Consider the following 17,766-nt stretch of genomic DNA (forward strand, 5'->3'; position numbering starts at 1 on the left):
TTTCTGTTCACTCTCTTTTTTCTTTTAGAACTTTTTTTATATTTTTATTTGTATTTTATTATTTTTTAGAATGAAAACGTGGTATGAGATTTTTTTTTTTTAAAATTATCGTCATTAGTATCGATTAAATCAACACAAATTAAATTAAAACTAAAAATATATTTTATTTAGTATTGACTATAAATTGATACATTAAGAAAACATTAACATCAAGTTAGCTAATAGTAACCTATTTTAATCAATTTAAAAACTAATTCATATTGGTTTTGACTTAATAATGTTAACTTTTAATACACATTAAATACGTATTTTCATGTAATATTCTCTGTATGGATTGATTGAAAAGTTGTAGTGGATTTATGGTGTATGAATCATGGTACATAGATCTTCCAAGACATTGCTGGCAATGGAGATGGGTTTGAAAAGGCTTTGCATGATAACCATTGGGTCTCGCAATTATTTTGATTGAACATGTCACGGAACAATTTCACCACTATCTAATTCATAATTCTCAAATTCTCAAGTAAAACCCTTCACGAGTTGGAATCGGTCATGTCAATGGCCACTTTGGTTTAGGTACCATGTCCTTTTTACAGAAACCATAAATAAATAAAGACAGACATTACATATTAGAAGGTTGGTTTAAGCCTAACTCAACCCCACAAAACCGGCTTGTAGGGTGAGGTTTGCATCCACTTATAAACTAAGAATTGACCTTATCTCTAGTCGATGTGGGACTTCCAACACACCCCCTTCACGCCGAGGTATAGACATCTCGTGCGTGATAGTAGAAATTGGGTGGTCCGATAACGGCCCGATTGCGGGTGGAATAGAAGAATAGAATGCCCACTTAGAACTCGCTAGGATAGGTTCTAACCATGGCTCTGATACCATATTAGAAGGTTGGTTTAAGCCTAACTCAACCCCACAAAACCGGCTTGTAGGGTGAGGTTTGCATCCACTTATAAACTAAGAATTGACCTTATCTCTAGTCGATGTGGGACTTCCAACATTACATGTACGTGAATTTGCAAGAGGCCCTCTCATTTATTAAATTTCCCTCTTCAAAATATCAATTCTTCATTCACCTTTTCTTTCAAAATATTATATATATTTAATTATTAATTTATTACTATATTTATATTTTTTTTATTATAGTTTTTATTGGTTTTTACTCAACTACGTCTATATTTTGCTAATTAGAAGTAATTTTTAGTTTCTTTAGTTAAATTCACATTAATATGGTTTGGAATGTGATCGCATGTCCGTTTAATAAAATGTTTAATTAGTAATTTGGTATTTATATATTTTTTTTACTAAGTTGAGCCCTTATATTTTTTATATGGAGATAATGTAGGTTTTTTTTGTCAGTATCATCCTCCACAGATCATGAGAATGAATCCAAAAGTTACAATTGAATTTATTTGTTCGTCTTTGACAATGCAGTAGCAAAATCATCAAATATCTTAAATTTGTGATCTTAAATATAAAAGAATCGATTTTGGATCTGAAAGACAACATCTTAATAAGATTATGATTGAAGAGGGAAAATAAGGTTTAGATTTAGGTACATTCACTTCTTAAGAATGTTAACGTTAATTTCACGAAATGAACTATATTATCTATATTTAAACAATAAAAAGACTTAATTGAGTCCAAAAAAAATATACAAATTAAAATAATAATTAAACCTCTTAACACGTGGTCACCTTTCAAACAACCTTTAACACTGTCTAAGAAACCAAATTGATTTTAATTAACAAAAGTTATTAAGTGATATAGAGACCAAACCAATAAAAATCTAAATATAAGACTAAATTATTAATTAAGTCTATCATGTTAATCACTAAAATTGTTTAATTTGTAAGTTTACTTAATTTCAAATTGTATTGGGAGAACTAATGTTACCTTAATGTCGTCACATAATGTATTTTAAAGGTACTAGTGAATAATCTATGTTCTCTGTATTAACTATTTTGTTAATTTTTTTATCCATTCATTTATATGTATCAATAACATAACTTACCAATAACACTATTGTGTATACACTATTTTTTCTAATAATTATGTTAAAAATATCATACAAAGTAAATTATTTGGTTTCTTTTGTAAGAATAAAGATACAAAATATATATATATATATATATATATATATATATATATATATATATATATATATATATATATATATATATATTGTTTAATATATAGTCTTACCTGCTATTCCAAAGCAGAGCCAACCACAGCAAGTTGGCTAAAGTTGGCCATGTGTACTCGAATTGACGCGTTGGTCACCTAATCTTACTAATCGCACATGTATCTTCTCTCTCTGTTTACGTTAAGATGCATTTATTATAAAAAAATTATTAACGCAATTAATTTTTATGAGATTAGTTAGAAGTTATGTGATGAATACAATGAAAATTTTAGTTAATTGTATTTATTGACACAATTTCCCACAAAAGGAATTGCCTTTTACAAATTCAAATTAGGAATATAGCATGAAGAAGAGGTGTTCGGAGCAATCTTACAAATATAAAATAAAAATATAAGTTTAGAAGAAAAATAATTAAATCATAAGAAAAATGACAAATAAACTAAGAGAATTGGATGTGGACAAAATATATCTTCTAGTTATGCTAATGTTATACCAATGTTAAAAAGAATTAAAACCATTAATTAATCTTAAAAGTAATACTAATGTTATACATTGAATGAGACGAAGAATTCAACAAAATTTGTGAAATTGCTCAGACAAGAATAATCCAGCATAACACTTTCTATGTTTTTTCAGAATATTGATCGGTATGCATAGTAATGATTGGAAATAATCCTGTGATTGATTTATTTTGTATATGGAAAGTTTACAAACGATTTAGAAGAGAAGAAAAACTGTTGGATTTAGATGTAGAAAAAGTGGTTTCCTATATTAGGATGGGTTGATAATTTGTCTCATTTTGTGGCAAAACAATCCTAAGATGAAGTGGTAGATTCGGAGTTTCGGACCTTATAAGGTGAATGAATAGACACAAACAGAGTTATTTCATCACATGTCCTTCATGCATGTATCGAATTTGAGGTTGTGTTAACAAGTGACAACATGTGCAAACTGGGATATGGTATGAAGATATAGATATAATCGATGAGATGTGGAATAGAAAAAGATAGGTAGCAGAATTCATGCATTTGCAGCCAAACTTTGGATAAAGAAAAGTCATGGCTATTCTTTACGTGGAAAAAGTAAACTTAGAACACAGCTATCACAGACTTAGCCATGTCCCACAGCCTCTTCCCTCAACTCGTCATCTTCTCTGTTATAATGCCAGAGAAAGTTGGCCAACATGAAAAGATCTCTGTCTCACTAAAGTTAGCATTATATTGTTTTTTATTTTCTATCGACCATGTACCATGCAACATAATTTGTCTGTGGCCACTTCAATAATATCACAGTTCACAAACATTCAAAACCTTAGGGTATGGTATGGGGAAATGTTTGGTGGGAAAGTGTATAAAATTAGTATACTTGGATTTTCAAGACAATGGACCAGAAAAAGTGTGTGCTTTATTTGTTGTTTATCACTTATTCCAAGGTAACTTTTCTTTACCAAAAAGGGTTAAATTTTTATTATTAAAAAATACTTAAAAAGTGATTATTACTCTTGGAATTGTAAACATCCTTAGACAAGGCTTTTAATGAGAAAAAGTTGATCGCAGGGCTGAACTCATCAACTTTTTAGTTGGTGATTTGTGTCAATCCTTGTCAGTGTAACAATAATATACGACTTCCACTAGCTTGTGGGCTTAGTTAGTTGTGGGTATTTAATTTCAGAATAAAAGAAAATAGGAATATAAATGGAGAGAAAGTGGACATCACGTAAGAGAAGGTTTTGAATGACCTAAACCTATGACTTTCTAGTTAAAATATATTTTTTATTATGGCAGTAAAAACAAAAAATTTGTTAAAAAAATTATTAAAAGTAAAAGAAAAATAATATATATATATATATATATATATATATATATATGATTTGTTAACTCGTGTAACCTCTTAAAATATAAAAATATTTTTATATATTATGAATTTAAGTTTTAAGGTTAAAGATATTTGAATAATTTTTAATTTTTTTATTTTAAATTAAAAATAAAAATTATTAAAATATTTTTGTGTTTAAAGTATGTCTTTTTTAATGAATATAGATTCTTTTGTCAATTAAAATTTAGTACACTTTAAAAGATTATATAAGTTAGCAAACTTCACACATATATATAACAGATTTTTAATTATGAATTCATTTAATTGACTAAAATATGTTAGTTTTTTATTCTCTAATTCAACAGATTTTTAATTATGAATTCATTTAATTGACTAAAATATGTTAGTTTTTTATTCTCTAATTCAACAGATTTTTAATTATGAATTCATTTAATTGACTAAAATATGTTAGTTTTTTATTCTCTAATTCATGTGATATCATCGTATCAAATGTTTGTTGTTGAGGCCCAATTTAACTTGTTAGCCGTTGCTAGGACTCGGGTTCAATCCCCAAATCCTTGGCAACGGCACTAAAAACTTGTTAGCTCAAAAAATACTTGTTGGGCTCGATTTCGGCAAGTGCACCGAATCGTTCAAGTAATAAACCGGTAAGACCGGGTATCATTTTCCCAAGAGACTCGTAATACTAGAGAATTGTGCGATTAACAACTCATATAGACTCAATAACATAACATCAATATACAGAACAAGTGCAGGAATGTAAATTGATACATAATTACAAGGTTGGACTTTGGTATTGAAGGCACTTGGAAATGGAAAAGACTAGAAAAGGTATGAAATGACATTGCTAAGGCTAGTATTCACCAATGCACTCTTGTGTATAACCAATTTTCTCTCCTCTCTATCAATTTACTAAAGTCAATCCACTAAAACACTCTAGCCCTAATTCCTTAGGTGAAAGAGCCTAGGTTTTCCTTATCAAACCCCAATTCCTTGGCAATCTAACAAGCAAAACCCGCATTAAAGAGCTGGGATCTAAGACAACATGTGAATCATCTTCCATTCCTAGAATCAATGACCCACAAGGACTCCTATTTCAGTTCCGGGTTTCATCTTACGTTCCCATAATCCATAAAACCCCAAAATCAAGTCATGAACGTTCCCATTACATGCAAGCTTTAAGATTGGAAACAAGAATACTAGCAATTGATAGAAAAGGCATATATATAATCAAATCATTCAACAATTACAATATAATTCAAAGGCTACAACTAATCCCAACAAAGATGGGTTTGGTTCTCCATTTCCATGGAGAACCCTAAGCTTACAAACATGGAAGATGGAAGAAGAAGGAGACCCAAAGGAAGAGGAGGAGATGTTCCCACAAGCTCCTCACGCCCTCCATGAGCTCCAGCCGTGAAATCGCGCCTCCAAATGACCAAAGACCGTTTCCCCTTCGCGTTTTAGGGTTAAATAAGTTGTCTGCCACATCAGTAAAAGTCGCGCCCGGGCGCGAGACTCTCTGGAAAGTCACGCCCGGGCGCCCCATTTCTCACGCCCGGGCGTGAAACTCTCTGGAAGCTGAAAGTGGACGAACGTCCACTTCTCGCTGCCGAGCGTTAACGCCTCCTTGGACGAGCGTCCTCTTCTGCTCACTGGACGAACGTCCTCTTCTGCATGGACGAGCGTCCTCTCGTTTCTTCTGCATGGACGAGCGTCCCTCGTGTCTGGCTGGACGAGCGTCCTCTCTGCAACTTGGACGAGCGTCCTCTGCCTGGCTGGACGAGCGTCCACTTCTGCCTGGCTGGACGAGCGCCCTCTGCCTGGGACGAACGTCCTCTCTTCTGGACGAGCGTCCTCTGCTCTGGACGAACGTCCTCCTCTCTTGGACGAGCGCCCGCTTCTGGGACGAGCGTCCTCGGACGAGCGTCCTCCTGGACGAGCGTCCTCCTGCCTGGACGAACGTCCACTGTCCTGGGACGAGCGTCCTCCTTCCTGGACGAACGTCCTTGCACTGCTGATGCCATTTCTTCGTGCTAATTTCTTGGTCCAGTTCTATAGTTTGTTGGAGAGTCTTCCAAGCTCATTTTTAGCTACAAAACAAGGGATTATTGATGAAAGTACATCAAGGTAGCCAAAAACACAAATATTTAGAAAACAAGACAAAAGAAGAGGATTAAGCAAGTTATAAGTAAGAAAGGAGTTGATTTTGCCACTAAAATGATGCTTAAAATATGGTATAATTTAGCATTATCACTTGTATATAAAAATGTAAGATTATATATATTAAGGATGAAACAAATGTATATCATCCATGATTATAAGTAGAGACAGAAGAGGAAGTGATATGTGTAAATGGAGTTATGTTTCGTAAAAAGTGATATGTCAGGATATTATTATTTTTTTAACAAATTAAAATATTTATAATCCTTTTATAATCTTTATGGCTAAGGAGATATCCTAAGAAAATATATGGAGTCGATCATGATTGTAGTTTGTTAATAGTAACAGAGGGAAATAAAAGATAATAAAGAATACCAAAGACTCACAAATATGTATACGAGGGATCACAATGATACAAAGGTTGAGCGAGAGACCTATTAAACCAAATCTTTTGAGGAAGTATATTAAGAAGAATGGTCATTTGAAAGGCGTGATGCCAAAATGAAGGAGTAAAGAACAAATGAACGAATAAAGTGCAAATCATGTTGTTAATGGTTAATATTTTACAGTTTGTTTTTCTGTTTTGGGAAGAAGTATGTGAGCAAAAGAATTGAAAAAGAAGGTCATTATCATCACAAAACTAATGAAACAAAGTATTTTTCATATTATCGTCTGTTATCACATTAAAAACATTTAAATTTTTACGAATATTGTGTTTGAATTTGATTATTGAGGGATATGAACTTTTTAAAAACTTGAGACTTATTACCTAAAGGAAATATCCACATGAAATCAGAGTAATCATCAAAAAATAAAACATAATAGTGATGACCAGAAAAACTTATAACACGTGATGTTCAAAGATCATCGTGTAAAATATAAAAAGGCTTAACAATAGCATTACTGGATGGATCACACAAAAGGCAATTTAATATGTTGGCCAAACACACCTGAATCACAAATAGTTTTAGAGTTCAAATGTTGAGAGGTCAGTCGCACACTTTCCGGGAAAACTTCCTAGAAGGTCACCCATCCCCAAATTACTCTAGGCTAAGCACGCTTAACCATGGGATTCTTATGGGTTAGGCTATCGAAAAGCAAATGCATTTGGTGATATGAGTAGCCAAATCAATCCCTTTAAGTTATCCTTCAACTGTATAGTCCCCCAGACCTACACAGTCTCTAGATCCCTCTCGAGCCGCTCCTTGTCCTCACTCGCACACTTTCCGGGAGAAAAACTTCCCAGAAGGTCACCCATCCCCAAATTACTCCAGGCTAAGCACGCTTAACCATGAAGTTCTTATGGGTTAGGCTACCGAAAAGCAAATGCATTTGGTGATATGAGTAGCCAAATCAATCCCTTTAAGTTATCCTTCAACTGTATAGTCTCATACTTACACAGTCTCTAGATCCCTCTCATTCCGGTGTATGTTCGATTCATCCATGTGTCCCTTCCACTAGAAGCCTGCTAGGAGCCGCTCCTTGTCTGTGCCCCTTGCACATCGTGCCTCTTGCACCGACGATCATTCCCCGCCCTCGTCAGTGCCCGGGTATCACAATCTAGACGATTGTGCCAGACACTAGAAGCTAGACTAGCAAAATGAGTTGGATTAGTGATGGGATAAAGGCCACAAACAATGTCAACTTTGACCTTTGCTGGCTATTTTACTGATAACTTTTCCCACCGACCTCCAAATGATGTGATTCTTTTTTTATTAGAAACTAGACTCAAAAGTCTTTCCAATGACTACTAATTTGTATTTTTTGGACATCTGAGTTGGTACAGTTTATTCTTTCAAGTTAGCGTTTCATATATTTTTGCCAACTCTGACCTTTGCTTGTTCTTTTGCTCATAACTTTCTCCACCGAACTCCAAATGAGTTGATTCTTGTTTTGTTGGAATCTATACTCAAAGACCTTTCGAATTATGCCTTAGAAATCAAGTTTACACCTTTTTTGACACTGTAATCGATTACAAGGACACTGTAAACTAATTACCCGAGAGAAAACTGGATTTTGTACAGAAAGTCCAACACAGGTACTCAGTCAGGTGAACTGGGGTCACCATTGACCAAAAAGGTGAGTTTTAAGCACTTTTGCACTTTTCTTAGGCTGGTCCTGGTGTTTCAATGGTGGGAAGTGATGTTTTGGCATCCCATGATGGAGGAAAAAAACAATGTTTATGAGATGAGCAACTTGGGTGAGATAACATGCTGTCAACTTTGACCTTTGCTGGCTATTTTACTGATAACTTTTCCCACCGACCTCCAAATGATGTGATTCTTTTTTTATTAGAAACTAGACTCAAAAATCTTTCCAATGACTACTAATGTGTATTTTTTGGACATCTGAGTTGGTACAGTTTATTCTTTCAAGTTAGCGTTTCATATATTTTTGCCAACTCTGACCTTTGCTTGTTCTTTTGCTCATAACTTTCTCCACCGAACTCCAAATGAGTTGATTCTTGTTTTGTTGGAATCTATACTCAAAGACCTTTCGAATTATGCCTTAGAAATCAAGTTTACACCTTTTTTGACACTGTAATCGATTACAAGGACACTGTAAACGATTACCCGAGAGAAAACTGGATTTTGTACAGAAAGTCCAACACAGGTACTCAGTCAGGTGAACTGGGGTCACCATTGGCCAAAAAGGTGAGTTTTAAGCACTTTTTGCACTTTTCTTAGGCTGGTCCTGGTGTTTCAATGGTGGGAAGTGATGTTTTGGCACCCCATGATGAAGGAAAAAATAAGGGTTATGGATGTAATATGAGTGAACAATCTGAGTTCGTGTAATGAAGTTCGTTTTAGTCCCCCCTTTGATTTAAAAATGTTAATTGTGGTCCCCCTTTGCTTTTGAATTTGTTCACGATGGTCCCTTTTTCCTTTAAAAATTGTTCAAATTGGTCCCTTACTATACTACTATAATACATATTAAGGATACCTGGCAAAAAACATATATAATGACATAATATCACTACTTCCAAATATCACAACATAATATCAGTGCAACATATTTAATTAAAGTGCTTAATAAGAATTCAACATACAGAATGAAAGTGTTTGATAAGAATTCAACACAGACAATGAAAGTGCTTAATACATCCACAATTAAAGTAGTTAAGAAGAGTACATATTAATACATCCAAATTTTCAACTAAATCTATGGATCTTTTCTTCTAATGTTTAACTTCTGCCTTTGTATTGGCTCACTTAAATCTCGGATGGAATCTTGACTTGGTTGTGGTGGTTGAGGAGATTGGGGACTTGATGGCTGTGAAGGTGCAATGGGTTGTGAACTTTGTGCCTGTGTTGATTGTGTTGGTTGGATGATGGCTGGATTTAAAGGGCACATTTTTTTGTTGTGCCCCAGTTCACGGCAGATACTACATCTCTTTCGCTGCCCACCAACACTCATCTTGTAATGGCGACATCCCCAAAATTTCCTCCCAGCATTCCTTGAAGTTCTAGCAACTTTCATTACAGCAATATCACCACAGTGGCAAATAGGGGTTATCCCAACTCCCCTGGAAACAACACCGTGTGAGGATTGCGAAAATCCTTTGGAGGTTGTCTTCGAACAAGAAGAACAACTCTGTGATGAATTCATCCCTAACCCTAAACCTCTGCTTTTAAATTTCAGAACCCTAACTTTGCTGAAACCTCTTGCTTTTAGATTTCAGAACCCTAACTTTGCTTTTCAATTTGGGTAAAACATCCATGAATCCTCTGCTCTCAGGATGAATCACCAATTCACAGTGCCACGTCAACAAAAAAATGTACACCTCATCAGTTTTCTTCCAGCTGGGCAGCTGTGCCGTTAGTTTTTTAACGCCGTAACCAAAAAGGACTAACTTGCACCGTTTTTGCGAAAAGTGGGATCTTAGTGAACTTTTGAAAAAAAGTAGGACCAATTTGAACAGACCCTACGAAAAGTGGGACCAAAATAGGAATTAAACCTAAGGAAAATTATAATGAATGTCCTATGGTCAATGTAAAATTTTTGTCTGACCCTAAGGCTTCCAATGTAAAAATGTTGCTTTGAATTGTGTTTTTAGATCAAAATTGTATTTTTATGAGTGATTCTTTTATATAATTTTCTCTCTAATGTATCTTTAACCCATTTGTGAGCATAATGTTATCTTTTTGAAAAATTCTCTTATCCATTTAATAGTGTGTATTTTACATTGTTTTAGATATAGTCACACCTTATATGCACACATTTTTAATTTATTGGGATTCTCCCACATAACTGAATTATAAATTCAAAATTAAAATCCTAATTCCTTTGAATATTTCAAAACAACAAATAACTCAAATGAGAATTTTCATGTGAAAAAGAAAAAAATATTGATAAATGATGAAATTTTATTATTACTAAAATTATTATTTTATCTACCTTTACTCTTTCAATATATTTAATAGTCGTTTAGAAGTTGAAGTTAAAAATAATTTAAACATATATTATTTTCTCTAATCTTTTGAGACCTTTTTAACATAATAGAAGTGAAAGATTTTCAAACTAAAAAATGAATAATACCTCAAAAAAAGTGATTTAGTGTAATAATATTATCCTAATTTTATTATCTTAATGAATTTAAGCTCTCAACATTTAAATATCTTCATACTTGTTATATTTTATTTTCATTGACTTTGGTGAATGAACTAATTTTGATGTAGGCTATATATAGATAGATAGATAGAATAATGTGTAGGTGAAAAGCAAGAATAAAAAGGGCAGAGATAAGATAGGATGAGCAAAAGAGTTGTGTGTATCTTAGGAGCATCTGTTGTGGTTGGGTAAGGAAGAACATCTTCCTAGGCTAATGCTAATGCCACTTTCTTTTCACAAAGTAACTCTGCAAAATCCCATAAAAACAACACTTTCCATTCGTACCAATTCCATCCTTTTTCTAATTATATAAACTGTTTAATCTTCCACTTCTTACCGCCACCAAAATTTTGTTTCGTACGTCAAAATTTCCTCACCATATATACTTTTCATGTTTTCTGTTCTTGCACATGCTTCGCTGCTAAAGTTAGAGTCGTATGGACTAGTACAAAAGAAACACTTCTAACCCCATAATTTCATATCTTTTATTTATTTATATATATATATATATAGTTAAAACTTTTTTCCAAATCATAATTATGAGTTCTTCTCTATTGTTGTTCATGAGATTGTTCCCTACCCACATGCTTGTGTGTTCTCATGTGAAAAACAATTATTATAGTCACTTAACAAAGTACATAGTTAGCTGAAAAAGAAATAAATTATATAATCTCCAAGTATTTATGAAAGAAAATACATAATGATTAACATTTATATTATCTATTAACGATATCAAAGAATCTTACAAACAATTATATAGTTAGGGAAACATATGTATTTGATTTCAAACATTTTAGGTAAATACTTAGTATATTTCTAACTATTCAATAATTAGAGGTTAAATATGTTTTTAGTTTTTAAATTTGGACTTAAAATAATAATGTTTTATGTTTCAAATTTTGATACATTTTTGTCTCAAACTTTAAAAAAGAATAGTCATAGTTTTTTTTTGCTTAATTCGTCATTTTTGTTTAATTATGAATTATCAAGTGTGAGATTATGGGATGTTACACAAATATTTTAAAAGTAAATTATTTTATGAGTTTTTAAATGAGATTCAAATTAATTTACAATAAATAATAAAGATAATAGATTGAGCAATTGATTGATGATGTTTTCTTAAATGTTATTAGAAAGAAGATATCTTTCAACTGAGATGACTTAGTTTTAATATTTTTAAGTGAAGTTAAGTATATAAATAGTATTTTTATGATAATATAAATTTCTCATTATTAAACAAGATTATATATATATATATATATATATATATATATATATATATATTTATATTCAGATAATTATACAAACGTAAAATTATATATATTATAAAAGATCATATTATAATTAGTGTTATTTTAAAAAAAAATTACCCAAAAAAACTTTCCTCCCAATACAATACATATGGGAATCTATATAAAATTAAATGAGAATTGTTGTAGCAACAATGATCTTTATGGCTTGTACATTCAAATTTGGGCATGAACTTTAAGTAACATTTGATGAAGAAAAGTTCTCCTACATTTGGTGAAGAAAACGTTCCACTCTAACCTATATATATATATATATATATATATATATATATATATATATATATATATATATATATATATATATATATATATATATATATATATATATATATATATATATATATATATATATATATATATATATATATATATATATATATATATATATATATATATATATATATATATATATATATATATATATATATATATATATATATATATATATATATATATTGTTGAAAAGAGGTTTTACAAAATTGTATGAAATATATGTAATTAGGGATCTACTATCTTAGCGATAATATATTAATTATAACTGTAATTTAATTTTAAATCTGTCTCAAAATAAAATATTTCCAACAGTAAATATAGAAACACTATTCTAAAATATTTTGAAAAGTAAAAAAGATAAAATAAAATAAAATAGTTTCAAAATGAAATATTACTATAACTTTTCATATTTCATGAATTTTTCTTACAATTTGTTATAAAATTTTGTAAGAAAAAAATGGTTTATCATTTTTTTAATTGACAGATAATTTCTTTATGAATAATTATTTCCTACAAATTATAGGTCTTTCCTACAAATTTTTTTATAAAAAATGCTTTGTACAAAATGTTTTAAAAAGAATTGGTAGTAATTTTTTAAAAATTATTATTGATAACAAATTCTATAAGTATTTTCTAAAAAAAATTAAAAGAAAATTGACAAGAAATATATGTGTTTTTTTCACAGTGAATATAGTTTTTATATAAATTAATATATAAATATTCTTTAATATAATTTTTCTAAAAGTATAATTTCATTTTATTTTACAACAAAGTAATTTTAATTTTTTAAAATAATTTCTTTTAGTATTAAAAAAATTAGTGCTTTTAATTTTGAAAATTTTGAATAAAACTATAAATTATTTCTACCTTTAGGAATGCTGAAGAAATAGTTGGTGAACAACATAACAGTAATTATGATGATAAAGGTTGTTAAAGTTAAGAAAATATAGAGAGGCTAATTATGAGACCTGCTATGTAACAGTGATAATTATGATAATTAAATGAAATTAAAGAAAATAATTTTGGTCAAAGCATAGGTTGGAAAGTTGCATGCAGAAGCATAGGGAAGATAAAATCCTTTCATTGGCACACTAATGGGAGCAGACACAGAAGAACCCTAATAGGAGATTCAATCTTTTCAAACCTACTCATTTATTAACTCATATCTCAAAAATTTTATCTTTTGTTCTTTCTTTAATTACCTATTATCTGTAGCTCTAGGTTAGATGTTCCTTTCCAAACTTTTCTTTTCTCATTATTATTATTTTTCAATTTTCCTCATTTTTCTTCATTTATATTTTATCCTTTTTGTAAAATTGCGTGTCTTTTTCTGAATCATTAGTTTTTTTTTCTGAGTGCTTTCGTGCATCTTCCTATATATACTTCAGGAATATTTTTTATATTGTTCTGTTCCTTTTTTTTAGTTGAATAGAATCCAATAAGTTAATTATTTGCATTCTACCTATAATTTTACTCCACTTGTTTTATTCTTCTTTAATTGTTAATACAATATTATTTTTCACTGGAATATGCGGCAATTCAAAAGTGTCAAAATCGTATTTTTATGTTTACTGAGGAAAATCTTTTCCTACAACTAACGGCTCAAAGCTAGAAAGAACTAGAAAGGAAAAAACTAATAATTAAATTAATAAAGAAAAGTAGAAATATATATTATAAAATAATTAAATATGTTTTTAGTTTTTAAATTTAGATGTTGTTGTTTAATTAAGTTGTTGTTTATCTATTTATTTTTAAAATTTAAAAATTAAATTGTGTCAAAGCTTAGGATAAAGACAATTTTTAATTTTTGTGCTAAGTTTAGGAACTATAAACATTTTTAGTCATTTTCAAGAATGAATTTGAGGAAAAGTAAGTAGATCTATTTGAAAGAATAAAGAGAGGAACATCTAGTAATTTGTTTTAAGGAATAAAAAGATGAATGTGAAGAGATTTGAAAATAAAATTTGTTAAAATTTAAAAAAATGAACGTGATAAACAAAAAATAGTATTTTAATAGATAAAATTATTAGATTACAATTTTACTCTTATAATTAAAATTAATATAAAATAAATTGTAACTGTAATAATAATAATTGTTATTATTATAATATTATTTATTATTATTATCATCATCGGAATATTATCAATATCATTATGATAATAATAATTATCATTAATTATTATTAATACTATCATTATTAATTATCCAGAAGATTTAATAAAGTAATAATTATTATTAATTTTTTTTCAATAATTTTAATTTCACAATTAATATTATTACTAAACGTAGGTGTTGAGTTGTCTTCGCTTCCTCATCTATATAAAATGAAAATATTAAATTTCTTTTAAATTCATATGTTCAAATCACCTTAAATCCCTAGAAACAAACAAGTTTCATCCATTCTTATCCAATTTTCAATAGTCTCAAATAATAAATATCCAAAATTAAACAAAACAATACAGTGAGAAAAATAATTGATATATAATATATAAGTGATAAGATAAAGAGAGAAAAAAAAATAAAGATAGTCTATTAACAACTACAATATTAATTTTGTTTGAATAATATTGAGTTCAAAAAAATTTAAATAGGTTGAAATTCTTTAAAAAATGTAAAAAAGTATAATTGAGAAAGAAACCTTATTTAAAAAAAAAAGATGGTTGTTAAATATAAATGTGAAAACTTTTCTTTCTAGTAATATATATATTTGATTTATGAATAATTCCAATTAATTTTTACATGACTTATACTTAAGTTGTCAAATTTATAACAAAAAAAAAGTTAATAATTTAATATAGCATGAAAAGTAAAGAAAATTAAGTGATTTAGAAGTACCTAATCCCTTTATCTTTATGATGTTTTGCAATCTAGCAAAACAAACTAATAAGATTCTCCGATATCTGTTCCCCGACTTCCCCAATGAATCCTCTTGGCCTTTATCAACACTCCATTTCACCACCTTTATATAAACCTCTTCCTTTGTCTTTCCCTTTCACTCCAACTCAAACGCTTCCCATCTTTCTCTCTCTCTTTCTCTCATATCACTCTTCAACAAAAAACTCTTCCAAATCATGTTGATCCCTCATCCATCAATGCTAGTTGCACCACAAAGCAACGACATTGAAGTTCAACAAGTGAACTTGGATGCACCTCTGCAAAACCACTCCAACATACCCTCTGAGTTTGTGTGGCCTGACGATGAGAAACCGTGTCTTCAGCCACCAGCACTCAAGATTCCACCCATTGACATGAAGGCCTTTCTCTCCAGAGATCCAGAGGCTGTGGCAAACATTTGTGCAGAAGTCAGTGAGGCATGCAAGAAGCATGGCTTCTTTCTTGTTGTCAACCATGGAGTTGACAAGAAGCTCATAGAGAAAGCTCACAAGCTCATAGACGCTTTCTTCTGCATGGAGCTTCCAGAGAAGCAGAGGCTTCAGAGAAAGTTAGGAGAACACTGTGGCTTTGCTAATAGCTTTATAGGAAGGTTCTCCTCCAAACTTCCTTGGAAGGAAACACTTTCTTTCCATTACTCTAATGATAAATCCACCAGAACTGTTGAGGACTATTTTCTATCTTCCATGGGAGAAGATTTCAGAGAGTTTGGGTAAGATTTACTGAATGCAGTTTTCTTTCATGTAATGATGCTTTGTTTTTAGCCTCTAAAAGACAAAATAAAAAGTTCTTTGTCTGTTCTTTAAATAAATCATTTGAATTGCTATGAAAGCCAAGCCAGGTGAAAAAAAAAATACCCTTTTCTGTTAAAAATCCTTTACACATATAAGGTAAAATCCTTTTCTGAGTCATTGCTACAGCTTTTCCTTTTGTTCTCTTTCTTTCTCTTTCTCTTCTATTTATGAGTCTCTTCAACATGCATGCAGACACATCTCAAACCCTCTTACCCTCTTTTACTTTCCTGTTTTTCATCTGCAACAGGAGTGTATTTCAAGAGTACTGTGAAGTGATGAGCAATCTGTCTCTTGAGATCACGGAGCTTCTGGGAATGAGCCTCGGAGTAAGCAGAGAATGTTTCAGAGATTTCTTCGAAGACAACGAGTCTGTTATGAGGTTGAACTACTACCCATCATGCCAAAAACCTGAGGTAGCTTTAGGAACTGGACCTCATTGTGACCCCACTTCCCTAACAGTTCTCCACCAAGATCAAGTCGAGGGCCTCCAAGTCTTTGTCGACGGAAGATGGTACTCTGTCGCCCCAAAAGAAGATGCGTTCGTTGTCAACATTGGCGACACATTTATGGTAAGGATCATATAATTACAAGGTTGACATGTTGCTTTTTGCATGATAATGGAAACTGCTAATAATTGATGTGTCTTGTAGGTCCATAACCGTCCTTAAAACTAATGAACTGAATTACAACACTTAACGCATACACCAATCAGTTACTATGATTAAGATGGATTAAGTTTAAGATAATATAATCTTGTTTATCTTTATCTTTATCTTTATCTTTCAGGCTCTTACCAATGGGATATTCAAGAGTTGCTTGCATAGAGCTATTGTGAACAACCAGATTGTGAGAAAATCTCTTGCTTTCTTCCTTTGTCCACATAAAGACAAAGTGGTGACTCCTCCAAAGGAACTGATCACTAACGAGAATCCAAAGAAATATCCAGATTTCACATGGCCAACTCTTCTTGAATTCACACAGTTACATTACAGGTCTGACGTGGAAACACTTGATGCCTTCTCGAGATGGTTACTAGAGAAAAACAAGTGAACAGGTGGCCCCCACCAGTATTCCATGGCCAAGAACACTCTAAACTCAGCTTTAACTTGTATCTGTTTCTGTGAGGAAGATGACATCATGTGAAGTTAAAGAGAGTGTTTTTGGTGGGCTGGTTCTCAAGAAAAAGATAAAATAAACATGAATAAATGTTGTTAGTGTTGGGAGAATAAGTGCAAATGGAAGAACTGAGGCCATCTTTGTAGGAATAAAGAGTTTATTTTATGTAGTGAAGTTATTCCATGTTGTCTCTACTGATGCATTACTAGTTGTCTTAAGCTTTGTTCTAATTTCCTGTTATGCATATCATGTCCAACTTTTAATTATTCAATAAATTGCTTTGCATTTGTGTCTTCACAGTTATCAGATATGCTTTATGCCAAATCTCCAAAATCTTTATTAGTTTAATCACAGTTTTCGGACTTAACAATTTTCATTTTCAAACAAATTAAACACTTTTCACTAAACAAATATTGATTTCACATAAAGAAAATTAACATATATATTGTCCCTTTTAGATAATTTGAAACTGGTTGAAGATTTAGAGTATTTACCTGTTGTTAGTAGAAAAAAACTTAACCGAAATAATTTATAGTACTATAAATATATGATAATCAGTTTATTCAAGAGTAGAACCAAAGTAATAAAACAGAAAATAGTGTGTTCTGTTCT

The 17,766-nt window shown here is 30.9% G+C and overlaps 1 protein-coding gene across 1 annotated transcript; it reads left to right on the forward strand.

The window, feature by feature from the left end:
- The first annotated feature begins 15,329 nt into the window (after positions 1 to 15,329).
- On the forward strand, positions 15,330 to 17,451 carry LOC108337237 (gibberellin 20 oxidase 2). Its single transcript, XM_017573718.2, has 3 exons — positions 15,330 to 15,956; positions 16,286 to 16,607; positions 16,825 to 17,451. The coding sequence occupies exons 1-3, from the start codon at positions 15,424 to 15,426 to the stop codon at positions 17,086 to 17,088; spliced, it is 1,119 nt and encodes a 372-aa protein (XP_017429207.1). The 5' UTR covers positions 15,330 to 15,423; the 3' UTR covers positions 17,089 to 17,451.
- Positions 17,452 to 17,766: the final 315 nt, after the last annotated feature.

Source organism: Vigna angularis, chromosome 9, assembly GCF_016808095.1.
Source record: "Vigna angularis cultivar LongXiaoDou No.4 chromosome 9, ASM1680809v1, whole genome shotgun sequence".
Lineage (NCBI taxonomy): Eukaryota > Viridiplantae > Streptophyta > Magnoliopsida > Fabales > Fabaceae > Vigna > Vigna angularis.

What these genes read in the sequence shown, in the direction of transcription:
- LOC108337237 (XM_017573718.2), top strand. Translation starts at nt 15,424, where the DNA reads ATGTTGATCCCTCATCCATCAATGCTAGTTGCACCACAAAGCAACGAC. An exon ending in GAAGATTTCAGAGAGTTTGG is followed by an intron (nt 15,957 to 16,285) that starts GTAAGATTTACT and finishes CATCTGCAACAG; the next exon opens with GAGTGTATTTCAAGAGTACT. An exon ending in ACATTGGCGACACATTTATG is followed by an intron (nt 16,608 to 16,824) that starts GTAAGGATCATA and finishes TTTATCTTTCAG; the next exon opens with GCTCTTACCAATGGGATATT.